Genomic DNA, 27,980 nt, shown 5'->3' with positions numbered 1-27,980 from the left:
GGGTTCGGAAATATGCGCAAGAGCATACCCTTGTATTTCTACCATGTTCTAGCTGTCATTTTCGCAGCAATGCATTTGGTATTTGATGTCAAGTTAGCAGTCTAGTGTATGTGTATACTAAAGATGCTGTCGAGCCATGTGGCAAGTTGGAGCTTATTATGACACAATTAAAAAATATCAACGTAGTGTCATGAATTTAATATGTTCTCTGTGATACAAAAAAAATTTAACCCTACTTCATGACGTTCAACGTGGATGACTTATAAATAATGATTGTTATGCTAGAATTTACATTGTCTCATTAAACAATGAGACTGTTTATATTGGCTCATTGAACGTTGTTACATTGTTACCTATATTTTACTTAAATGTTAAGTACACAATAATTTGCAATTCGTTACTCATTTTCAAAATAAAAGTGAAAAAAGAATTATTTCCATCAGGTTTATGCTGTCCTTTTAATTAATAATGGAAGGCGATCTAGAACAATTTCTTGCTGATACTTGGCACGATATTGCTGGTTTTGTTAATGAATCTGCGGTCTATATAGATCATGCGGCAACGGAATGTCTTCATTGGTATACCGGCGGCAAGGTATATTCCTTCTTTAAGGCTGCTGGTGCAGTGTCGGTTCACGAACAGGCCATGTACAACTTTCGCGTATGTAATTCATAAAAGCATGATTTTTGCTACTCAAATCTCATATAATTGTAAAATTGTTAATTTATTATACAATTTGTTGCAGTATATTAAAGTGCAGAACTGCAAAAAGGTAGTGATCATTTCTACTTCTATCAATCTAACTTTTTATCAACGTACAGTTAAGATGATATTAGAGAAAAATGCATTCGAGCACTGTACGATTATTACTGCTGCGCACTCGAGCGTGTTGAATTATGACGATACAGTGTCAACGGAGGATCGAGTGGATTATGCCAAATTAAAGAGAGACGTAAAAAGCTGGATGCAGTCTAATCAGCAGTTAGAGGTAACGTTCGTCTCTTTTTTTATTTTCGTTTAATATACAAGTGCCGGACTTTAAATTGAGTTCATTACATGTCATTGAAATTTTGTCATTATATATTGATTTATAGGACTGCTCGGTGACAATACTATTTCGGCCAGTTTTCATTAGTCTAATTGACAATGGTCTGTTTGTAACACCACCTTTCAGCGATCTACTATCACCCTTAAATAGTGGGTCGATAAAGAATTCCGAGTATGCAGTTGAACATTTTGTAAGTTTGTTTAACAGTTTATTGACCAACTTGAATTTGAGAGAAGACATTTACTCAATGGGAAAATTTAGCGAATATGTCGCTGAAAAATTAGAAACATTACCGATGGCTATCGAACGTAGAAACGTAAGTATTTTGTTTATGAGAAATAATTATGATTAATTAAAAAGAAGTAAAAGTACTAAAAAATATTTAAAAATTTTACTTTAATGTTTGATCTTATATGTTAGAGTTTAGTTGGTGCAACGGGAAAAGGAGTATCCGTAATCTTTGTCGACAGAACGTTAGATCTTTGCACTTCTACCAGTAATAATACGGAATCGTTGCTAGCCAAGATATTGTGCACTTTGTCTCATTTACCTCATCACTGCAACGATGTTGCAATAAATATGTATCCTTTGTTTAGCGGACCACAGGTATAGTAGCTCATATTGTAATATGATATGCATTTCATATTATAAACAATATTATGGATTTGTCATTATTACGTGAAAATTGCATAAAAATTGTTTTTTTATGTTTTAAGAAATTTGTCGATGTGCCAGGATGCTTGGCAAGCAGCGACAAAACTCTAATGAATATATTAATCACGAAAACACAAAAAGAAGTATTGGCTACTGCAAATAAAATGCTCATCGATATACTTCCAACAAAAGAAAATTTAAAATTAAGAGAAAAACTGAAACCAAAACCAGCAACAAGGATTTCCGCGCATAGTTTAAAGAAACTTGTAAATAAATTCAAAGACATAGATGATCTTCATACTATATCAGAATCGAGCAAAAAACTTCAAGTATGTATACTGATAAGGAAAAATTTTTAATATGTGCTTTTTTGGCCAAAATAATTCTAGACATTGCATATAATTTTCTCATAGCATATATGCAACTTAAAAAAATCATGTATCTGATTGTTATTTGTTTTACTGCAGGTAGTACTGGGAATTATACAAGCCCTAACGTCAGAAAAAACTTCCCGATTAGAACTATTAATTAGTTTCGAGAAACTAGTTTTACAAAACATAGCTGTGAGTCGTGACTCTACGAGCGTGCTTGGACAAGTAATTGTCATTATTTAGTTTCTTGTGTACTCTCAATATCACTATTTCTTGTAAGATCACACTTTCTCTTTCGAATATTTTCAGTTAAGTAGTATAATAAAAACTCGCGAAAAACATAAGCTACATACAGATAGTATATTGGCATTTTTGGTGCATATTTATGCACTAGCTGGAACTGAAATACAGTTCTCCCTTCAACAAGAGCAGCAGCTGGAAGAAGCCATTGCTGATGCTGTATTTGAGGATATTATAAAATTAAAGGGAAATACAATGAAGACGTCAATGTACGAACAATCTTTGTCGCTTCTCGGTTAGTAAAAAATATGTTACAAGATGCAGAAATAACAAATCGATTAAGATTATTGATTATCTATGAAATTTTGAAAGTTTATTTTTTATTACATCAATCTTTTATTTAATTATTATATAAATATACTCAAAAAATATTGTTACACTGATTTGATGAATGATTTTATAAAAAATATAAGTTATATTAGACCGTTTTGTCCTATCTATAATTAAACTTTTTATACAAAATCATAAAAAATGTAATTTATCGAGATTCATAATATTTGATCTTACTAAATAATTAAATGAGATAAAAATGAATGTATAATGTCTAAAACATTCTAATACTAATGTATATCTAAATTAGGTGTTACAGATGCTGAGACTATAAAGGAAACGTCTGCAAAAATAGCAAAACATATTATGACCATCTTACATGAAATAGCACAGCAACGCGCGTCTCTACATAATTATACGTATGAAACTATATGTATATTCACATGTATACATAATTATTACAAAATATTTTTAATATTTACATTCAGAGACACTCATTATCTCACTTTGAAATCGATTCACTGTGCTTCTAATATTTCATGTTTCACGTTTTTAAGTATTCATATTTGCTCAAATATGAGTAGAATATATACTGTCTTTTTTATACTTCTTATTTCTTATAGTTCCTTGATGTCCAAATCGAGTTCTCAAGAGATCGTTCGACGTGTTGGCATTTTACAACAATTATTAACAGATATGCTCCATCCAGATAGATTTGAACTTCCCGATTTACACCAGAGATCACCCTCGTTTATTTCTGCTGGACTGAAGTAAGTTTAAATATATATTACATTATTTTACCACGATACTATGCTTTAAGACTTTTTTTTTCAATTTATCTAGAGAGATTCTTAAGGAAATCTAACTTATTTGATATTTATATACCTTTGACAGCTTATTCTCTAAAGGAAGAATAAAACACCATCCATGCGATAACAATTGGATTATCATTTACGTCATTGGAGGTGTAACACCAGAAGAAATAAGAGAGACTAAAGAAATTATATCGTTATTCAATTCAAATTGTCAAATAACAATAGCAGGTTCGAGACTGTTAAATCCGATAGACATAGTGGACAAGGTTCTTCTCTCGTCGATTGATTATTGAAACAGTTATTGAATTTTTGCTTTCTATTTACGCATTATTAAGAATCCATTTTATACCAGAATCAGAGATTGTATAACGAATCTGTTTTACATTGTCAATGGATTGTAAATGACACATAAACTCACGAACTACGGTACTTTTGCTAAGCTGCAGCCTATAATTTACACCTGACCCTTTCAACAGATTGGCATGCGACTCGGGTTTAGGCACTGGTCCGTCCCATCTCGTGTAAACTGTCACGGTGTGAAATTGAGACGTTTGAACCTGAACGATTCTGAGCAGATCTCTAGCGTAGTTATCCATACTGAGTATGCTCCCCTCTTTCCTCGCCTGCCAATAGTACGCCAATATATTGTCCATAGCTAACAGAGCGATTCTTTCATTGCTGAGAAACTCGTCTTCGAGCGTGTGCAGAGTCAGCTGGAGCTGATCGTTGTTGCAACAGCTGATCACTGTTAAGTTTTCTAGGGACTTGTTTACGATGCGGTCTACCGTTTCGGCTGGCGGTTGCACATCGGCTACCTGATACGCGCTGCGTATCGTGGAAGACATCAATTCGGCTATCTTGCTCATCCGTATGTGACCGAGCGTGTCGATCAGTATCGCGCAGGCATCGCAGCCGTCGATCCTGATCCCCTTGTGATGCGCGGGCAATATACATTTCGCTACGAATTGGCATAGTAACAGAGTCTTCCCGGTGGACGATGCCCCGACGATCTCTACGACGCTCCTGTTGTCGATGTCGTTCGAGAACAGAACGTTGTCGAGGTTAATCGGCCGCGGTTTCACGCTGAATCTCGATAACAGCTCTAGCCCGTCTTCGGAATGGAACTCCATATTATTAACGACTTATAAACGTACGTCCGTTACCTTCCTGTATCACCACAACGTTTCAAATATGATTAATTAACGAGGGTTATTCCATTGTTGAACACTGTTGATTATTCGCAGAATTCGATCGGAGCCCGCCAGGATCTTCCATGGCTGCGGCCATGTTGTTTCAGCGACGTCACGGAAATGCGATACCATATCGATAGTCTATCGCGTATTTCAATTTCTTTAATGTTATTTTCAATATTGAAAATTTTTACGTATATATGAAGTAATCAAATTATTACAATTAATATATTATTTTCTGGATATTTCTAATAATTAGTGAAATATTTTAAATTAAGTATATTAAAAAGTTATTGTAATTTAACTGGCTTACTCCTTCGATCGTATCGATATTTCGAAAATTACAATCGAAAAGTTTTCAATATTAATTATAATTTTACAGAATCGATGAAAGTAAAATTTTTGATATTTAAAATCGACCTTTCCAAACAACGTTGGTTTTCAACGTATCGCGGTTTCAACGAATAACATTAACCTTCGGATAAAATTAACAATTAATTTACCATTTTTTAATTTTTTCCACTCTTAAAGAAGATGTGATGTCAAATAAATACAAAGATTAAATTTAATACACGTTATTAACATATAATAAATAAATCGAGAATAAATGGCATGCGCTTTGTAGTGTCTATAGTTAATGTTGAATTGTATCAGCTATATGAGTTTATAACGTACTGTCGAGTGTACTAGCTATCAGAAAAAAAATTTCATAGCAGCAATTCCATTTTAAAGCGCCGCGATCGAATTGGCAACACGTTCTTTCTATTTCTTGCTAAATAAATCTGCAAAGACAAGAGCATGAAGTGCGAGGCAATTATTAGGCGTTTATGGAAAATTTTGTAAGCAGAACGAATAAATATTTAGAGAATAACCAAGAATGTTTTATAATTTTTTAGTACTCATTTCGGCGACGACGGTTCATCGTATTTTATGGTATGCGCGATTTGAAACATTTACGTGACGAACTACGTGAACGAGCGAATTACGTATCTGCTCTTTAACAAAAAACTGAATTGTAATCGTGCACGCATATATATTTAACCTTGTTAGCACTCTCGACGTTCACACGCGTTTCGAAGCAAGCTCGCTCCCTCGTTCGCGCGATCGTTCTCTTCAATCACTCAAATGTTCTATTAAGATTCGGATGTATACCGCGCTTCGAAACATTTATTTCTCGTGTAAAATTTACTCACCGATCACGGAGCACTGCAGGAGACCCGCCAAATCACAGCCGAAAGGATGACGCGTACGACGTGTGTGACGGGTTGCGAAGTTAATGTAGGCCGGCGATTGCATCCCACTCGTTTCAGTCGACACAAGAAGGAATGGAATATTCAGCATACATTCACTTTGCAACACTTCACACACGGATTTCTTTTCGTTCACGAGAAAGAAATTACACGATCGACAACGTCTCGCACCGACCGTCGTTGAACGCGTCACGTGGGCCGTTGCCGCCGCACAGGCGCACAGTCGGGCGAGACGTCGAACGTGATTGGCTCGCGAGTCGAGCCCCCGGATCCGGCCAATCACGTTCGTCCGCTCCGAGCCGCCGCCGCCGCTGCTGCCGGCTGCCGGCTGTGCCGGCGAGGCGGCCGTGACGCCGTGGCATACCAGGCATACCAGAACCAGACGCCATACTAGGCGCGACTGTTGAACTTGAATACGGCGTACGTTCAAAGTCGCTGCGCGACCGATTGTTTTTGCCGGTGAGCGGCCTTGCCACTTGTTTCCGTCAGCGCTCGGAAGACCGTTATCTGCGGAAGTCACTCGACTATCGTTCTCCTGACGGATTTTGCACAGGTGAGAAGTGTTTGTGCTCCCGCGCGCGCCCGTCGCCGTGCTCCGAACTGTGTTATTCATTTCTACGATTGGCACACCTGCTTCTCGTTTCGCGGGCCGCGGAAATAATCGACTACGCGAGTACGCGTGTCGTACGTCGTACGTGCTCAATAATGTGCAAGTGTATCAAGTATCAAGTGTTTGTCGGCATGAATGTGTCGCGCTCGCTCGAGGCGGAGACGTCGTCGTCGAGGCGAAAGTAATTGTGAGTATAGACAATTGTGTGTGAGTGACTTAATTGCAGTTTCGTTGTGTGATATTCGCGGGCGATAATCACTCGTCCCGTCATATGTCCGGACTCGAACGTAATTCATTTATCTCGTGTCGTGCTTTGCGAACGCTCTGTGCCGGAATTATATCGTGTGATTTATCTCCAATTCTCTCCGCGTAGGGAAAAAAGAGGGATATTGCTGAGTGATATTGTCGTATGAGTGTGTTATTCGGAACGCCCCCGCCGTGATACATTGCACGTTCGTGAATATGTTTCATAATTTCGTATATTTTGCGTCGCGTATAAAATTTAAAGGCCGGCAGTCACGATTTTTCGTTGTGCAAATTAATAATGCGCAGTTTCACATTCGCGAGATTCGCGAATTCGATACGTACCGCGCGTAGTATCGCGTCAAGTTGCCGACATATATCTTCGAATTCATTTTGTCGCCACTAACGTAACGCGGTGATGAACGCGGAATGAATCGGTGCTATATATTACATATATAGCACTTCTTTCCCATGGGTACGACCTTGGCGAGGTGGGAAGGTCCAGTACCCCGAGGATATTGCCCAACCAAAACTCTTTTGCTTGGGTAAAAATCCAAAGACGGGGAAGCTAACGTACCCTCGTCCGTCGAATTAATTGAATAAACGAACCACAGCCGGTTCGTCGCGTTTGCTTCGGGAGTGTCGTTCAAGTAATCGGACTAAAAAACTTTTTTAAAAGTCCATTTGAAGAATATTACGGCATACTTGACGGAATATTCTTCTCATGAGCTTTTTAAACGGGAGTGCCGTACAGTACATCGCGCGAAAGACATATACTGATAGATAGTCCGCGCGCGCGTGTAGTTTATCCGCGAGTGTTTCTCGCGAGTGTCCTGTGCGGTGAGAGGAGGAAGCCTGACGTCCTGAGAGGAGGAGGAGGTCCGAGAGAGACATTGGGCACCGGCGGAGCAACCTTGGGGTGAGTATTATCTCTTATTTTTATAATTAATAATTAATAATTAATAATAAATTAATAATTCTTTTCCATTTATTCGACGTGCCTTATCTCGATTAGTTAGAAATAATTAGAGACCAGAAAAATTATATAAAATTTTACTTTTGTAAAGATCTTTTTCGGAAAATAGATAATTATATTACTAAATTATGAAATATCACGTTTACATTGAAAGACGACGTAGAGGCAAATAAGAATTATCTTTTGAAATATTGATCATTTCGAATGTTTCTTTAATTTCAATTATGTTTGTATGTTACAGTATCACCGTAGCTACGTTGCTGAATAACTCCGCCCGTTGCGCATCAAGTCGGTGAGTCAGATTTTTTTTTATTGAGGTAGCAAATCTACGATTAATCAAATATTAAATTAAATGTATTTTGGTACATATCGAATTATGTATGACACGTATAGTATAAAAATTGTAGTATAAAATATTACATCTCGTAGATTTGTTGCTTTAAAATGGATGGGCTAAAACTACGTACGGAAAATATTTAATCTTGATGTCACTGGTTTATTGATATTACGTACGCGTGTGCTTAAGGAAATATCTATATATCTGTAGATAGGGAAAAACTATGAATTAGTTAGGATATATGTTATTTTTATACCCCCTTCCCATATTATATTTATCCAAGATTAAATATTACATAAGTCGATGCAAGGAAATAATATATCATATGTAGATATATTTAGAATTTTTATATACATTGTATTTTTAAATACAAGCATGAATAAAAAGAGTAAGACATACTTTGGTCTTATTATACAATTTATTTTATAGAAAACGTGATTAATTAATCAAATTTATTTTAACAAAGTATCGATTTTATTTTAATTTTTTGTAGCCTGTCCATCTATTTTTGATTGAAAAATTGACTTTATCCTAGTCAAATGACGTGAGATCTTTAATATTCAGCCGAGAAACGCTGAAATTTTTTAAATTATTTTAGAATTGATCAGTACGATTGGAAGGGTAAAAATCACAGTGGTGTGTCAAATTTTCAAAAATATTTTCTCGTGTACATAGATGTAATCTGTACAATATATAAATTTCATCTATGCACACGAGAAAATATTTTTAAAAATTTGATTTACACCACTGTGGTTTTTACCCCTCTAATTATGTATTCAATTTTACAGTAAAATATATGAATATGTTATATCAAAAATAATTTTAGTAGAAAATGTAAAATATAAAGAGATATATTTATATCGATGTGTAAGTTTATAAAGATTTCACGTTATTTATTCTGTATATCTTATTTGATATATTTTCAAGATGCGTACCGCATGAACAACATGCACAATCACGCATCTTCGTATTTTCGCGGTCGGTTTTCGCGGTCGGTTTTTACATCGAGAAATTTTTCATTATTAATTTTTTAATTTTGTTTGCATTATAAATTTCAATTTTTCGCGGAATGTAATTGAGATTAATATTTATATAACGCGAAGTAAAATTTTTTCTATACTTGATTACAATTTCAAATTAGACGAAGGGGTCGCAAAGAAACGGTCTATCAATATTTTCAAGTAAGTAATGGAATTATTGATAAAAATATTTTTGATCAAGTTGTGCAGTCAACTTTTATGAATTAATATAAACTTTTTTAATTAACTTCTCGTTGTGCATTTTTTGATACGATCGATTTCTCGCGTGTAATTCGAATCGAACGTAATATATTATCTGTCTGCCATGATAATGATCCGACAAGGAAAGGAGTTTTTCTCTTTTTTATTTATCTCTGGTCGAAATATACGACCAGTATTCCGACCTGTATATGTCCAGGAATAAAGTAGGTCCGATCTAGCTCGAAGAAGATTGGATACGATAAGGTAAGTGGTCAACATTGACCACAATGGAATGCAACATACAAAATGACTTGATCGATATATCATATCTGTTTATTTGCCCAATGCAGGACTAATTTCGTCTATATAGACGTCGATTCGATGTCATTTCTCGCTGGGAGATTGATAAAATCTTATTTAAATCTCAATCGCGCGCATGTTAAAATCCTCAAATCCATATTTCTCATATCTTAAAGTCTTAAATGATTGTGGCTTTCGGGTATCCCGTTTAGATATCCCGCTGGATTAACCAGCAAATAAAATCTTTTATAAATCGTGTCGCGGTCTTAATTAAAATTTTTTATCTTAAATTGTAACACGGGTAGGTAGGAAAATGGCTATAGGTAGTAACCAGGTAGTACTATAGGTCGGAATACGGGTAGGTAGGTAAAGGATTCGGGTAGGCAGGGACAAGGGGATATAATTCAATTTTGTAATGTAACTCTTTTATGATGTTGTACATATTATAAAATAAATTGTAAAGAAACTAAAATAAATGATAAAAATGTGAAAAAGAATTCTAAAGAAAAGAGGACCGCCGATCGGAATCGACGGGGGTGGTGGAGGGCCTCTATAGGTTGACCTATTTCTATCGGATGAAATTTTAGTTAAAACTTAAGATAAGAAAGTTAATATTTAATTTATAACTAAGAAAATGTGAAGTCTAAAATCCATTTAATCGTAATGACATTTAGTGCAAGCAGGACGGTTTTTAAAAATATTGCTTTTCCTCGATGAACAGTATTTTACTTATCTCTACTATTTATAATTTATTATTAAAGTTTGATATGAAAAGTTGGTAAAAATAATGATTGTGTAAAACACACAACTTATATAACTTGAAAACTGTGACATTTTTGTATTAGGATTTTCGATTAATTAATTTTTAGAATGCGCAAGTGTAGGACATTCTACACACATGTACAACATATGTATAACATGTTTACAAATTATTAAATTAGAAGACAAAATTTAGAAGTTAAATATATATTGAATTAAATATATATAAATAATTTATTAATAATAAGAATATATCTTGTACGAAAAAAATAATGTATCAACAGCATTAGTCTAATTCGAAATAATCTTGTTAATTCAATATGTTATGGTCTTGTGTATAAAACAAGTATTTGTTTTATTAATATTGGAGTAATATTCATTATTGAATTAACAAGATTATTTCCAATCAGATCTAATGCTATTAATACAACATTATTATTTAAGCTTAATAAACAAATTTTAATAAGCATTTAATGTATCAAATTACTGGAATTCCAACATTTGCGAAAAAATGTCACTTTATTGGATTATTTTGAGGAAGGAAGGAGGGGTAAATCAATTATAAACATATGTATATATTTGTAGTTTACAATATATATTAGAGAAAATACTCCTCAAAATTTAAATTGTGCATCTGGAATTCTTTTGTCCAATACCCGATTTTTGCTCCACTGTGTGGCGCACTGTTTGACATCACCGCGCTATCATTCGTTCACCAACAGTCGAACATGTAGGTAGCGGAGCTCCGTGTACCGAAACGCGATCATATTTTACGAACGATTAGAAGCTGGCGCGAGTAATTAACTCTTCCGATCAACGATCTGTAGTCATAAGTATTTATTGAAGCGGGTATTCCGCACTGAATAATACCTATCGTTGAAATTGACGCGCGACCAGGAACGAGAATTATAAGTTACTGTTTCATTGGAATGTTTAATTATAGGTAGAAATTGTTTCTTTAACAACTTGCGTTATTTTTTTCTTATATCACATATTAATAATATTTCGCGTATGTCGAAATACGCATCGTATTTGATGTCGATAAAAAGCTTCGCGCGATCGTCGCATTCGAATGATCAATATACGCGTAATTGTAATTAATTATAATTAATTGAAGTGCAACTGTGAGTGCAAAAAACGAATTCGAGAAAAGGAACAAGCTTGAGGAACATTTAGTTGCTGCACGCATCGTACCCTGTAAGTTATTAAATTATTTTATATTTTAATTAGTGATAACGTATCTGTGAATATTATCCACTCACACACATCACTATCCATCAAAATTAACTTATTTAATGAAAAAGAAGACAATTATGTTTCAATTTTATTCTTTTTCTTTATTCTAATTCTTCGTAGCCTAATCTATCCATATATTTATATACATATATCGATAACTTGATTTTATATTACTTAATACAAAAAAGTAAAGCACTTTCTTTCCATGAGTACGACCTTGGCGAGGTGGGAGGACCCAGTACCCCGAGGATGTTACCCAAACAAAACTTATTCTGCTTGGATAAAAATCCAAAGACGGAGAAGTTAACGTATCCTCGTCGCCGATTTAATTAATTGAAAACGAACTGTATGTTCGTCGCGTTTGCTTCGGAAGTGCCGTTCAAATTATTGAACTAAAGGACTTTTTTAAAAAAGACGTAATGTTTAATGTAAAATCAGAATGGTCAGAAAAACGTGGGTAACCATAGGGTAGTCAGAAGGCAGTATAAACACCTTTATCGTCAATAACTTTCTATAACGGTTGTAAAATAAAAACTAATAATGATATTCGCAATGCGATAACGTAGACCTTTTCGAACCGCTTTGTATACTTCCTCCTTGAAATTCGCAAAAATTCAAGCCGCGCCAAACTCGACAGGCCAGATCGGCACGCAGCCGATCTAACAGATCATGCCCGCGCGCTATCGTCTTGCCCCTCCACGAGGCGTCCGCTCGTTTTTCATCCGTTCGCTCGCTCGTTCGTCCGCATGCTCGCTCGCTACCTACGTATATCGCTAACCACAGTAACCACAAGCGCGAGAGCTCTCCCAGTTCAGGCAAAGTGCGAAGACCGGTACGGTCGCGCCGCGTTTCCCGCTATCTTCGCGTATCAGTCCGCGTGAGCCGCTCGGCGCGTGAAGGTTGACAAGACCGACCTGCCTACACCTCAGCCTACTTGCCGAACGACCGATCAAAGAGCAGTCGACAGCATTCGGTCGTGATGAGTGTGCGCGGCAAGCAAGTGCAAAATGGTACCTACGAGTTCGATTACATGCGAGTACCTGATACCAGAACGCGCTGGCAGATATTTCGCGATGGCATCTACAATCCGACGGAGGGAACGTACTGCGGTCATCCGCCGAAAAAATGGGGTATGTCATTTCGGATATTTCACATATTCGAACACCTCGAACACTTGGACATATATCAAACAGTTGAAGAACGAATCGGTACCAGTCACGATTGCGGGTATATAAAGAAGGAACTTGAAAGTTTTGCGTTGTTACCTTGAAAAATGATATGTTCCGGTATTGTATTATACTGGTATAATATTAGAATTTCGTAAAAAAAAATTGTGAGATATTTCTAAAAGACTTCCCGTGCACTGTAATTTTTTGAAAATCACACATTGATCAGTATATTTGCGTTCGAAAGAGATCAGCGTAATGAAAAACAAAAAATTTAAATCACATACGTACTAATTTTATAAGCTCTTTAAAAATTAAAAACTAGGTTTAAAACGTATTAAAATAGGTATATTGAGAACAGTGAGGAATTATTTAAAGTAAAATTAAAAATTATTCTCCTTGATATTTCTTCTAATGTAACTATTTTGGGTTGACATTTATTACTTTGCATTATAATATCAAGATTAGAGAATTTCTAGGTTTTTTTTCCGACGAATTTAATAGAACATTTTAATATTAGTAAAAAAAATTCCATTGACTAACATCGATTTAAATTTAAAAATGGGATGCTAATGCATTATTTAACATTGAATAGACATTAAGTAAGAACATAAATTTCGTTTCTAGGAGTATGAAATATTTCTGTAGACAACAAAATTTTTAATCACAAGCTATGACAGTAATTGTATTTGTGTTATTACCGACATTATATTAGAAGAGTTGCCGTTTTTCCATTACGCATCAGGAAATCTTTTAAACCTTGTTAAATTTTACGATCGATATTTCTTAAGAGCTGCGGTAAGTCAATCAAGACTGTAACGGTACTTTCTGTAGCATAATGCCAAGACAAGTTTGTGTGATTACGTTCAGTTCAAATGAAATCAATGTCTTTAATTGTCTTTTAATATGGGTTATTATTATACAGAAATCTTTACTTTTTTTCATATTCTATTTCATATTATACATGTATGTATATTAGTAATTTTTTGTTTCTTAAATTGTTTGCGAAACATTTACAATATTTGTGTTTACAATGCGTATAATTAAAAGTATACATACATATCTATGTTTACACACATAAATAAATTTTAGACAATGTTTCACTGCGGCTATTAAATTTTATTTCCTAATTACATCAAAACAAAGAGTGAAGAGAATGTGAGATCGAAATCATATTTCCGTAGTTAGCATTAAATGTACGTATGATGAAATTGTGTGTACGATGCAGAGTCTTAAATATAACCTTTTCAACGAAAAATAGAAACACTACAAGAAACACTACGATTATCTCGTATTGTTTTACAATACTATATACACATACAATTCTTAATCCTTATCATATACGTAAATGCACGCATTCATATTTCTTAATGTTAAGAATATTGAACTATATATTTTTGTTTATTCTTAATATTTAAGTTATTTTTAACATTTAAATAATCTACTAAAAATATAGCGAAAATTTGGGAAAGTAGTTCAATATTTGTAACATTAAGAAATATGAATGCGTGCTTTTATGTATATGATAAATTCATTATTTAAATAATCTATGAAAAATATATATTTTCTATAAATTATTATTTAAATATTAAATTTTTCATGGTTATAAAAATTTTTTATTAAATTTTTTAATTAATAATATTACGAATATCATTTTTTCCACGTTTTCTGTGTGTGATAAGTCTTTGATATTTTTCTTGATACTCTGAGAGAAATTTAAGAACGAAAAGATTAAACCATCATGAGTGGTAACGGATTAATGTATCGTAGCACTGTCGTTATCAAGAGATATTATTCTAATCGCGATTCCTTTTCAAAGGAAAAGAATGTAATATCTAGAATCTAGATGCATGAAAAAATCTTATATCCTTATAACATTTTGATTAAAAAATAACTCTTTGATGATTAATCATTAGTCATTCAATAAACTTTGTAATTAATTTCATCAATTGACCGACTTAATCTTGCATATAATTGTTATTCGATTTACATAACGAATTAAAGAATTATTAAAAATTCAAATGTGCTCGACGTTTACGCGCGTGTATATGCGTATGTATAATACATGTTGATAAGATGACTCTTACGTAGACTTCTTGGCGGCTGTTTAGAAGCAGCCGACCCTGAGCCTCGCGTTTTGGCAGCGGCTGACGCGAGAGAGCACCGGAAATAAGTATCGGTGATGGTAACACATAGCGAACAGCGAAGGGGGCATTTGGCCATCTCGGCGTGCCGTCTTTCATCCAAATCTTAAGACCGGCCCGAATCGTGTCAATCGCGTTCTGAGTAGAATGCGTATTGGTACTTGACAAATTGACGTTCACGAACGTCGAGGCATGACAACGTTTCTCTTCTCTTCTTACACGATGCAAAATTTTGTCCTGACTCTGCCAACCACGATATTCAAGATTTTATTTAGTGAATGTATACCTAAAAACACATTGTGTCTATTAATTTTATTTTGCCGAGACAATATTTTTCTTGTCAACGATGTTATAGATTTTTTCCTCATTTATTTTTTAATGATATCACACGCTGGATTCCGCAGAATGTCACGAAATGCATTATGCCTCTCGCGATCCTTCATTGCATTTCGCAAGACAGTTGCTCTTGTTAGAGGTCTAACTTACGACGTAGAACGATTTGTGAAAGTCCTGTTTGACTCGCAAAGTCGTCACGGTCTTTTGTATCTTTATAATGTCTTTTAGAAGTCTTCTTTCCATGCAGTGACAATTTGAATTTGAATTGATCCGAAAATAAGCGAGCTTATCTATCCTTTTTTTTGCCTGGCAATTGCAAGAAATTCCGTTCCCTAAATTGGAATTTAGATTCCCGAAAGAAAGACTTATCAAGACGATTATAAAATTTGTAATAAACAAGATTACAACTATTAAGCACAAATTGAAAAAATTAATTAGTTATATACAATTTTTTTATATTGATATAGATAATAAATAGTTGTGGAATGAACAACGTTGAAAAATATGGAAATGATGTGAAGCTTATATCAATGTGTCCTCGTTAGGGCGACGTTTCAAATGCGAAAATCTTATTGCGAGCATGCCAACTGCTAAAAATAATGTATCCAAAGGCGTCCAGGTGCTTCTGAGTAAATTGCTGTCGAAGATACACTAATGAGTTAGATCATTCCTCCAGAAAACGTACAAAACGTTCGTAAATATACGAAAAGATTCGACATTATCTGCAACAATAAGTTCCGGAAAAAAATATCATTCTTGAGACATCTCGCTTATTTGGTAACTAAAAATCTTTATTTTAATCAAATGAATATTACTTGTAAATAGTAATCGGTTACGTCATATTATAAAGACATGAACCTCCACAAGCGTTCTAAATATTCCTCCTCTGATTTTCACAATGACCTTTCGATTATTTCGTCCGAAAAAGGATAATCAATGCGGCGCTGGATTTCGAGTAAATAGCCGCGGAGACCTTTGGCTCTCGAATAGTAACATCGATTCCAAACATATCTTCTTTGGCAATGTTGCGCAATAGAATATATACAGTAGAGGTCGGTGAAACGCGATGCGCTTTAGGTCAGAGAAACGTTGATCACAAAACGTGTTTTGTATGTAAAGCGATCGTCGAAAGGTATTTACAATTCGTTTTTCATACGCACGTTCTGATCGTTCGATTGTTTATTTGATTTGCATTTAGTTGCATCAATATTCGAAGAAGTTTATTAACGCGGCACGTGTGCGTGCCTAATTAATTTTTACGTTAATTATATTTTTTATGAAATCCTAGTCAACATCAACCTTCTTACAAGTAATTTCAAAGTAATCAATATTTCTTATCCTTATCGATCTTACTTTTGTATTTGCACATACTATTGACATTAATTACCGTAAAGTTCCGATGACGCAACCATAATGTTCTTCGAAATAACGAGTTGTGCGAGTTTTAAGAATTTTTACATTACACATATATGCGTCTAGAACGCTAAACTTTTAAACGGATTAAAACAAAAACTTGATGATTAGTTAGTTAGAATAGCTGTTATTTAAAAAATTATTAAAAAATGTAATTATTAATTAAATTATTTACAAACTGTAAGATAAATATCTAATAAAATTCTATTTAAAAATATTTTAAGATTACCATTTAAGAGTACCATTTTTCCTAAGGAAGATTTTTTACATCCAAATGCATAAATATTTCCAATAAAAGCAGAAAACATTTTATTCAACGAAAGGATAGCTTCATGATATAATAACATCTATAATTCACAAGTTACACGACGGCATACGTCGTCAATGTCAACCGCCAGGAAAATGTCGTTTTCCGACGATAAGATTCCCGTGACAAGATAATTCAAACGCGTTGTCACGAATATCGTTTCTTTTTTCGCTAACTTGACGTCATCGCGTCGATCTTTTTCCTCCTGCACAGGAACCAGTCGTGGTCGGCGTGTTCTTGAGAAATACACGCGTTTTCTTACGTTTGACCGAATACGTAACCGCGGACGTATTATCAGCAACTATGGCATCCTGCGTGTTCGCTCTATTTACATGATTGGAATGTGCTTCTTTACACGAAACACTTTTTATCATCTTAAACAGTTTGCGTATTGACCGAGTCTTAATACGAGTGTATACACATATGTCAGGCACGCAAAAAAATCGTTTTCCAGCTTTCTGACCATCGATTCTCTTGCCTTACTGATATATGCGCAATGTAGATCAGCACGAGGTCGACAGCGCGATGTCCAACAGGTGTTTCACGACAAATGAATCTTTTCTCAAGGATACGCTTATGTCTAACATTCGTAATATCCTAATACATTGCGTATAAAGTAACAAAACTATTTACTATATAACATCTTATTGCAAAAATGGGAATTATTGAATATGAAATGGAAATTTCTTCTTCTTCTTTTTTTACAAGTACGATATAGAATATTTAATTTTTATAAGGATCTTAAAAAATTTGCATACCGCACTTCTGCGGCGAGTCATAAATTAACAAGCGTGTTGCTATGTCTACCAGGTTTCCGCGGTTTACAGTCACGCGGATGTATATTATACATAATTCTGCTTGTAAATTTTTACGCCAATCAAACCAATTCTCACGCGGATTCGGTGTCGCTAAATTCTCGTGTGACCAAGGATCGGGTAGAGTTTTTAACAAGAAAAAAAAAAGAAAATGGTGTTTCGCTGGAAGAGCTTTACTCTGTAGAATTTCGACGCGCTGCAAATCATAGTGCGACATTTAAATCACCCAAGAGTCCCACGTGGAACAATTTAAAAAGAATATATTTTCGAGTCGAAAGACTCTGCGCGTGCAAATATTTCTACAAAAGGCCCGTATATTTATACTTCGCCAGCGAGTGTGGAATAACAAGCAGAATGATGTAAACCGTCGATTTTCAACTACAAACTTTCCTATTGCCTCGCTGGCAATCCTATTTAAATCTTTTTACGGTCCGACTTAGGTCTTTTATCCAGACGCAATAAAGTTCATGCCGTATGAAGTTCCGTGGAAGTTTTGAAGCTCCACGAAACATCTGTCTCCATGACGGATAGAACCGTCTTGAAGTTGATTGATTCTTCTCTTTTCTGTACTTTTGTACTTTTAAAAAATTCCTATAATAAGAATTAGTGTTATTTGTTCGGCTCGGTTGAAATCCCGATATGAGGCGACTTCTCAAGGCGTACCGATGTCTGCCATACGATTTCCTGGTTTTCGCGAATCATCGAAGGCACTACGTCAGACGGTAGATCAACAACCGGGTGATATGATAACGCCAACGATCACGTGCGGCGCGAGCCGCGCGCATTATCGTGCTGCACTATGTAAATCCCATCTGTATATAGCTTTCCGGCCTTATCTCTCGCAGCCTCGAAATGTACTGTTCTGAAATATGTTTTGGGCGATCCCGCGTTCACGATCTCTTACTGACGATCCTCACTATCGGTCTGCCAAACGGGAACTCCGAAGCCAGACAGTATAGATATACGTCTGACGCTGTGATTCCACCACTGTGGTTCTAGTGTGTCAGCATAGTGATGAATAGAAGGCTCACATTTTCTTCGTGCGCCTAAAACCGGTCCGTTGTTTTAGAATCAAGATTCCGTGGAAAAAACCGAAGGACAAGAATTAACAGAGACAAAGCATACCTACTTAGCTTTCAACATTAAATGCTCTGTCGTTTAAAACCACTTAAAGTTCTTTACAATCCTCTCTCCATCGTTGTTCAAAAGCTAGTATTTATTTTTATTATAACTTTTTATTTAACTTTTTATTTAAGTTTTTTTTTGCAATTTTTAGTTTTATTTAAAAATAAGTATTTAATGTAAAATATCTTTGAAGTAAAATTAGAGAGAAAAGCTACATACATGTATAAAAAATCTTGAATGAAAAAAAATCTTATAAGTACGTCTATAAATTTTTTTTTTTTTTTTTCGAAAACAAAACTAGTTTCAAAGTTAATCTGATGCACATTTTATCGAAGTTTGTCATATTAGGATTTTAATTTACACGCTCCGTAGATATCTTAGTGTGTTACAAAGTATTTCATTACACATATAGTTTGACACGCTTATTAACCCGAAAACTATTTAAAAAACGAAAAAAACACATTAAAATTACTGTGACGTGAGCTTCATTTTTTTCGACACTGGGGTGTAAAGTAACAATCACCTCAGGTGATTGTTTATACAAAAGAAAATGAGGTGACCGTTCTCGGGTTAAAGAATTAACAAGTATATTACTTCCATTGTACCGCACGATGTGCAAAGCATGTTCAGTAATTTTTTTCTTAAAAAAATAAAAAACAATCAATATATTGGCTGCGTTTAGCAGAAAAAGCTACTTTGCAACTGTTGTAAAATTTGTAAGTTTGATTGGTGTGTACTCTTAGCTTCGGCTAAAATTAAAAGCATACATCAATCAGATTCACAAATTTTACCACAGTTGAAAAGCAGTTTTCTCTACTGAATTGCTAAACGCAGTCATAAATTGAAACGGAATGTGCGTTACATTATAACAAAAAACTGTCGTTCGAGTAGGTACTTGTACCGTACGTAGTGCATTTCGTATCACTCTAATGTCTCGCGCTGCGCGATTGTTCGTAATACAGATGAAAATAATGACGCGCTGAAAAAGTTATCAGAAATGATTCGAGAAATCTAAGCTAAAGCGCTTAACGTCGACACTTCACGGGAGATATGATAAGAGAGTAGCTCGATAAGCGCTTGCTTGGAAGTCGCCTCAATTTCAGACTCATAATAACAGACATGTATATCATGATTAAATGCCGATTAAGGGCATTCTTTTCTTACTACGATGTGTCAAAATAATTTTTATACCTATAACAGTAATGATTCTTATGATCTTAGTAATAATTATTTATAATTATTAAATTAGAACAATAATAATCATTAAACATTAAAATAGTTATTAAGTTTCTCTTATTCTTCTTAAATATTTTATTAAGATATTTATATATCTTTACACATTTATATCTCTACAAAATTTTGCAAACTATTAATAACAGCAAATCTAGCATTTTTATACGTGTGTTTTGGCTACATTACGATTAAATTAAAACTTACAATCGGATTTATTACGCGCTACTACTTTAAATGCTTATCGGATCTCTTTTTAATGTTTGATCGAGAATAATTAAATCTTCATTCAGCTGTCTTTATGCTAGACAACTGGAAATTTTACAAAGACGATAAGATTATTATTGTGTTGATATTAAGGGGTCGATGAAGCAATATATTCAGCAATTTGACATTACGTGCATATTTAAACGAATCTTTTTCTTCAAGATGTATCTTTTTGCAAATCAAACTATCTACCGAAGATGAATAAATTGTTGTGCGCACATCATTGAGATATAATACAATAAATATAAGATATTCCAGCTGGAATGTCCAAGTGTTCGCGGATTTAATTTTCAAGAAATATTTGAACTTTTTCTGAAGTTAATAACAGTGTGGCGCGGCAGTTGGCCGCTCATTGCGACTCGCGCGTTGCTTCTGAAAAAGGATCTATATTTAGAGCCTGCGCTGGCACCGTGCCCTATGCTTTAAATATTTTCTGTTCGATCAACGAAATGATGAAAAGTTTCGCATCTACACGGTTGCGTAAGTGGCCGAAGTAGACCGGACAGGTCGTGACGCCAAACTGCGAAGTTTAGGTCCGTCCAGAGGAAAAAAGAAAAATGTGTAAGAAAGAATGGACTCATGCGCTAGCTATTCGTGCATGGTTTTTCGACACGCTTGTTCTCGCGATGAATATTTGGATCGTGCAACGGCGCTCAAATGCGTCAATGACGGAAATATAAATAGCGTGATAAAACTCCGTTCTATTTTCTCTCTCCTTCTTCTTTATAAAATTGCGAAGACACATCAAAGTTAAGATTTGAATTGGTGAACGAAAGAATTTCACGTTCTCTGTATATCGTGCTTTTTTAAGACTTGTCAAGAGATTATTAAATTTGCTAAACTTTCCAAGAATCTATCATTCTGAAGAATATTTTTATGTTCATCAATTTGTCCGTTTGCTTGTTTAATTTATTATGTATTTTTACATGATAGAATATAGCATATAACTATGAAGTATTCTTACAACACACAGAATATAAGGAAACTTATAGAAGACGATAGATTAATAATCTTCTCTCACGGTTTTTTTCCCTTCAGGCATGACTGTTATCTTCTACGCTTGCTTCTACGCCGGACTGGCGATACTTTTCAGCATTTGCATGAAAGCCATGCTCGCCACATTGAGCTATGAGAAACCCAAGTGGACCTTAAGCAGCAGCCTGATAGGTACTAATCCAGGTAAGACTTTAACTACAGAAATTACTCGCTCCATGTCTAAAAAGTTATTAAACGATCTGGTCATATTTTCTATTGTTAATATCACTTTTTTTTGTTAAAATATATTTTCAAAAAATATCTCGAATGACTTTTTTTCACTATACTGAACATAATATTGCTTTTTGAGATTTTAACAGTAACAAAATATGTGGATACATAATATTATATAGATTGCTGCTACGATTAATTTCATCGGACATTGTGTATTGTTACATATTAGAAAAATGATATGATAATAACAACACTTCCGCATCTTAATCTAATCTTTTTCGCCATCTCTGAAAAATTAGAAAAATTTTGACACTGGTTTTAAAAAAATTGATCCATTAATGAAAAATTAAACCTATTGTCGCCATCTCCGAAAAATTAGAAAAATGTTGGCACTTCCTAAATCTGAATCATTGAATAAGTAGTACTGTGAATCAGTGAATAGTCACTGATATCAGTGTAAAGTATGCCACTGATTCAGGAAAAGTAGCATACTTTACACTGATATCAGTGACTATTCACTGATTCAGATTTAGAGAGCACCGGTTTCAAGAAAATCGGTTCATTAATGAATGAGTAGTTCGCGGTCAGACATACAGACAGACACATCAGATACTTATTATATATATATATATATAGTCAAAAATGTAGATACAACATACATATATATAATCACCCTATAAAAAGTCTTTTTATAGATAATGTAATAATCGTATAATGATCAAATTGACACGTTACATATTACGAATTTGAAATACGAGAGACAATAAACTAATTTTATGTAATAAAATTACGTAAGTTAATTTAAAAAATATTAATAGACTATCAATAGTAATCGATTTTGTAACTAAATTGAAAATTTTTAGGCAAATATTATTATGAACATAAACTTATTGAATGTTCGATGTTGAACATAAGGAACTATAACCATTTGCAATGCGCATAAGTAACAACTTCGTTTATTTAACTTGCTTAAATCTTTCGATTGTTTGTCAATACAATTACCAGGTTTGGGGTACCGACCGATTCCGGAGAACCCCGATGAGAGATCACTTATTTGGTACAACGCATCAAATGCATCCGAAATACGGAAATGGACGAAACGCTTGGACATGTTTTTGGAACGTGAGTAACAAGGCGACTTATTGTTATGATAATGGCAACTTGAGTGTCATTAATGCACATATGCGTGAAACAATTATCGTCAGTAATACCGTACACATTTTTTTAACTGAAGGTTATCGTAGATATTTATATACGTACGTATTTTTTAAAGCACTAATTTCCATAGAAATATGGAGTAGAAATATGATTAATATTTTCCGACGTTGTTAAATTTAAATTTATGGATGAATATCCCGAATTTCTCTTTTATTTTTGTAAAATACTATTATATTATTAATTTTAAATATATAAATGGTGTCATTGCGAAACGGATACACATTTAAAAATATTTTTTTTACATTATGAGTTTCTTATTATTTAAACAATTTTTTCATTCTTTCGTATTATATAATAAGTATAATCCAATCGTGTCTCTATTACTTGGATAGAATACATCAATTCATCGCTTTTGCCAAATGGCGGAAGAAACCAGCAGATCTGCAGTTACAACATGCCAGCGAAGCCTGATAACGTATGTGCGGTTGACGTAAACAATTGGGGACCATGTTCTCCAAATCGACAATACGGTTTCAACAACTCGGCACCTTGCGTTTTCATTAAACTTAATAGGGTAAGGCAGCGACACGCGCATAAAATCTTTCTTTGCAACACAATGTACCTTTATTTATCCATTCCTAGAAGTATTTTCATTGTAAGGAGTGTTAATAATCGAATCTAATAAAGAAATGAATATCTTATCCAGAATATCTTATTAATTTTATTTAAATAAAATCTTTATTTGAATATATATCTAAAGTTCAGTGTCTTGAGACAATTATGGATATTGCACTTTTTTATAATTTCTGTGTGCGTTTATTCATTAAAGATAAAAAAATATTACGTTTATAAAATTTATGAATTCAAATATAGAGATAGTTTATTAATTCGTGCTTTGTGGCTTTGGATGGATTTCCATACAATACCATACAATTCAATACTATTTCTTACATCACTCATTTTTATTACATAATCGCCTTACGTTATCTTATATTCAATCATATGCGTGGTTATAATTAATTATCTAAGTCTTCCTGACTGTCCCTCTCCATACTTGTTATTATTATTATTATACACATTAACTAATTTGTAATAATATTTAATAACTTAAAACTTACATTGACATTCGAGGTTTCAAAACTCAAAAATCAGAATTTTTACGCAAAAACAAAATTTACAATTTAGCATTCAAATGGAGAACTTTTACTTTACAATTCTATCTATTTAGGTATTTGCATCTTACTCATAATAGCGAAACTTCTAAACTCAAACTTTCTGACTCCGCCACTAAACTTATGATCAACATGCGAGATTCAAACTCATGGATTAACACGACAAAGCTTTTAACTCGTGCCTCAAATTTTTTCTCACTCTTTCATAATATTTTTACATCACAAAACATAACTCTCCATACTCCAAACTCAACAACAGAACAAAATTTAATTCAAAATCCAAACCTAAGAGCCAAATTTAAAATTTTAATGTTAAATCCAAAATTCATTATTCAAGACATACAACTTAAGAAGCTACATTTAGACTCAAAATTCTTTAAAGAAACTTTTAACTTAAAAACTCATGTGCTCCAAAATTTTTATCCAACTCTCTCTTTATATTTTATGATTTCCTAGACGTCCGCGTTGTCCTATAGATATAGGAGATACATGTTATGGAGAGATCTCCAGTGTCTTCTCTCTCTTTCTCTTCCCGTTGCTTGCCCTTTTATTGTTTTTCTTTGTCTTTTTTCTCTTCTGTTCTTTCTCTTTTCTCCTTGTTTTCTAGTTCCTGCCCTTGGTCTCCCAGAATTTTTAACTTTATCTCTTTCTGGTCGCTCCTCTCTTAGAGTCTTCTTTCTCTACTACATAATACTCCCTTCTCTCATTCCATCGTCACTTTGCATCTACACATAACTTGTGATAACCGACTTTTACTAGTTTTCCGTTTTTCTGGTATTTTCCCGCTAGATCTCTTAGTTTCTTTATGCTTCTTTCTCTTTCCTGGTTAGGTCATCCTCTATGTACACACATCTTTTCAGCTCCTTTCTTGCCATTATCTTTATTTTGTCCTTTTTTCTCTTAATCTCTAGCTAGTGTTATCATATATTCTTTTCCATCTTTTCTATAAGGGTTTAAATATTAAGTAAAAGCAACCCAGGTAGCATGGTATTATATTCAGAAACGTTTCCGAGAAATGTGTCTTACAAACGCTTATGAAACGTTACGTACATTAAATAACGTATATGAAAGCAACATGTGCTACATGGGAGCCTAGCAAGAGCGCATACATCTTAAAAAAAAATAAATGTGTTTATCAAAATTGTAAAAATTTTATCGTGCACGTATATTATTGTCTTACATTTACACTTTGATTGCTGCAGCATTGCATGTACAAATTTATTTAATAGAGACATTATCTATTTTTTTTTTATTGTTTCCACGATATGATTATGTATAAGGTCCCTTTTAAAATTTTTTAATACGTTACTTTTCAGATATACGGATGGATTCCCGAGTACTATAACAACACTCAAAATTTGCCGAGTGAAATGCCAGTGGAACTAGTCAAATACATAAACAAAGTCGACGCTTCATGGGTTAGTTAGTCGGTCAGTCAATTATATCAGTCGATAAACTAAATCTGGATTGAACGAAGATCGGAAAGAAAATTCAGCGTTTAGATTCGCAACGTAGTATTTGTGCATCAGTCTACGTATGAATTCTCATAACTCTATACCTTTGAGAGATACTTACAAATTAAGAAACAAACATTTAAATTAAGAAAGGAGGATTTTATTTGAAATTGTTTTTTAAACTTGGCAATAGAGCGAATTAAAGTGATATCAACTCATTTTTATCTTTGTAATTGATTAGTCTTTTTAGTAGTATTATCTATTTATTCAACAACCAAGGATAAGGATTGTAAACCAATATCGATGATTGTATATGTTTGTGTATATTGTGTCTGTATGTGCATATATGTGAGATACGTTCGATCTCTACGAACATAACTGTAAATTATCAAGATCAGTATTATATTTCACTCAATCTCTTCGTTCTTTACTGACGTTGCGATAACAACTCTTGTTACGCGATATAAATGTTATTACGGAAATTTTATTGGTATATAATACGTGTACCAAATATTTTACACACATTTACATTGCATAGCAGCAGATGCTTATGCAAATGTAAATTGATATAAAAATAATAGTTTCTTCTCCTAGTATGTAAAGTATAATCGGATACTAGCTTCAAATAAAATAAAATTTTATTTTATCAAAGAAGTTTGAGCATATACATATATTCAATAATAATTCTTTAAAGAAGTGTCGTAAAAAAATATTATACTTTTTAAATATGCTATTTGAAGTTTAAAGGATCTTCAAAAAACCTAGAAGTTTGAACGAAAATTTAAATTAAATTAACTTTTATTTATAATTATAACCTACAGGATTTCTTACTGTTATGTAGTTTTAAATAGAATTATAATATCAATACTTCACGTAATATACAGTTCGTATCTTTCTTACATTGCAGCTAAATACCGTATGGGTATCTTGCAAAGGAGAGAATCCTCATGACCGAGAAAGTATCGGTGAATTGAATTATTATCCTGAGGGACACGGCTTTCCAGGATTCTATTATCCATATGAAAATATTCCCGGATACTTAAGTCCCGTCGTCGCCGTCCATTTTCTTCGACCAACAAGTAAGTTGATACTAATATCAAATGTATGATATGATATAACAGGAATGAAAAAAAATGGAAATTCTTACCTTAAAAGAAGAATGCAAGTATGCAAAAAATCTCCAATTACGGTAATTTTTAATTTTTGGATAAACAATATTATCTATATTATATAAAATAAGTTTGTCAATATAATTTCAAAGGACTACAACTTTTTTTATTATATCGCTTTCTGTGGCTTTAAAATATGTTTCCTAAAGCCTTAAACCACGTTAAAACTGTCGGAAACTTCCATATTATAGACTTTTCCGGTATCCAACGTGATATACAATTAACACACGTATCGTTGTGTGGATACACAATTTTTTTAAATTGAAACTGCCACCATTGACTGGTTCATGTGACTCGTAAGCAAATGACGCACTCCAGATGAAACCGGTAAAAGCCGGTGTGTTGCAGCACGGTATCGGTCGTCGAAAGGTGCCATCGGCCTGCTTGCTTCACTCAAAGCTGTACCTACTCGCCATTTAATCTCATCCTATTTTAATAATCTTTCGTAAATCTTATATCTTTTTTTATACATATATTTAAAATAATATAATTAATAGATAATATTAAAGATTCTACACGATGCTTTACATGCAGATTACGTAGTTCGTTTATATCTAAATTAATTAATTTAATTATATTTTTATAAATATAATTAAGTTTATTAACTCATTAATTATCTTTATTATTAAGTAAAAATATTATATGTTGCTATGACTTAATAAATTATTAAATTTATATTAATTTAGAGGATTATTTAAAGGATGTTAAAATAGGCCAATTTTTATGCGCTTTTGGAAATAAATTTGCAATAATAAATATTATTTATTTCGTATTTAGTAGATATAAATAACTTGAAAAATGCAATAAAATGTAAAACATAATAATATTAAATTACAAGACTTTGTTATATATCCGAAAAAATTTGACGAGAAAAGAACAAAACTCTTGTCGCGTTATTCCGTACTAAAAAGGTTTACAATTTTATTAAAACGTTTTTATATCAACAAAAACCTAAACCCCCGTGAAAAAATCTAAGTTTGTTTATGTAAAAATTTAAAATACATCTCATGAGCACACCAAGAAGTTTTATTCTGAATTGAACTTTTTCTTGCAGGAAACCAGATCATCAACGTAGAGTGTCGAGCATGGGCGAAAAATATCAAGTACAGTTCGTATAGATCCGAAAAGAAGGGTGCAGTACACTTTGAACTGATGGTCGACGAATGATCGTACGTCATAATCGTCGAGATCGTCATTACCCTCGACTCGCTCCCGATTTCATAGTTTTATTGTTCGAATAAGAAACCATGCACGAAAACGAAAGATTCGAACACGTTATAGAGAACACTACGTGTATGGATATTCGATCACGATGATGGACGATCGCTCGTGCCTAGAAAAATTTAGTAGGTTAATGAAATTGTTATTTTTTAGAGATATTGTTTACATAATTAACCAATCGGCATTCTTGCTTATATCAAGCCACTAGTTCGAAC

At 33.6% G+C, this 27,980-nt stretch overlaps 3 protein-coding genes across 6 annotated transcripts; 2 read left to right on the top strand and 1 right to left on the bottom strand.

Moving 5' to 3' along the window:
* The first annotated feature begins 51 nt into the window (after positions 1 to 51).
* LOC112456023 (sec1 family domain-containing protein 2-like) lies at positions 52 to 3,887 on the top strand. 4 transcript variants are annotated; one of them, XM_025018293.1, is made up of 11 exons: positions 52 to 141; positions 444 to 660; positions 746 to 988; positions 1,095 to 1,364; positions 1,469 to 1,654; positions 1,765 to 2,031; positions 2,170 to 2,298; positions 2,383 to 2,608; positions 2,954 to 3,062; positions 3,267 to 3,413; positions 3,538 to 3,887. In XM_025018293.1, exons 2-11 carry the CDS (start codon positions 469 to 471, stop codon positions 3,749 to 3,751), a joined length of 1,983 nt encoding a protein of 660 aa, XP_024874061.1. In that variant the 5' UTR covers positions 52 to 141; positions 444 to 468; the 3' UTR covers positions 3,752 to 3,887. The 4 variants fall into 4 exon arrangements, with proteins under 4 accessions (XP_024874061.1, XP_024874063.1, XP_024874060.1 ...); XM_025018295.1 differs by having other exon boundaries at positions 52 to 371; positions 462 to 660; XM_025018292.1 differs by having other exon boundaries at positions 52 to 371.
* On the bottom strand, positions 3,776 to 4,751 carry LOC112456024 (DNA repair protein XRCC2). Its single transcript, XM_025018297.1, has one exon. The coding sequence runs from the start codon at positions 4,586 to 4,588 to the stop codon at positions 3,779 to 3,781; it is 810 nt and encodes a 269-aa protein (XP_024874065.1). The 5' UTR covers positions 4,589 to 4,751; the 3' UTR covers positions 3,776 to 3,778.
* A 7,807-nt stretch (positions 4,752 to 12,558) lies between these two features.
* Positions 12,559 to 27,711, top strand: LOC112456028 (sodium/potassium-transporting ATPase subunit beta-2-like). Its single transcript, XM_025018301.1, has 7 exons — positions 12,559 to 12,709; positions 21,421 to 21,561; positions 22,597 to 22,713; positions 23,142 to 23,323; positions 25,238 to 25,339; positions 26,283 to 26,454; positions 27,599 to 27,711. Exons 1-7 carry the CDS (start codon positions 12,559 to 12,561, stop codon positions 27,709 to 27,711), a joined length of 978 nt encoding a protein of 325 aa, XP_024874069.1.
* The last annotated feature ends 269 nt before the right edge of the window (positions 27,712 to 27,980 follow it).

The sequence above is a fragment of the Temnothorax curvispinosus genome, unplaced genomic scaffold, assembly GCF_003070985.1.
Source record: "Temnothorax curvispinosus isolate PA1 unplaced genomic scaffold, ASM307098v1 QBEX01006590.1, whole genome shotgun sequence".
Taxonomy (NCBI): Eukaryota; Metazoa; Arthropoda; class Insecta; order Hymenoptera; family Formicidae; genus Temnothorax; species Temnothorax curvispinosus.
This window is presented reverse-complemented; position numbering and strand designations above follow the sequence as displayed.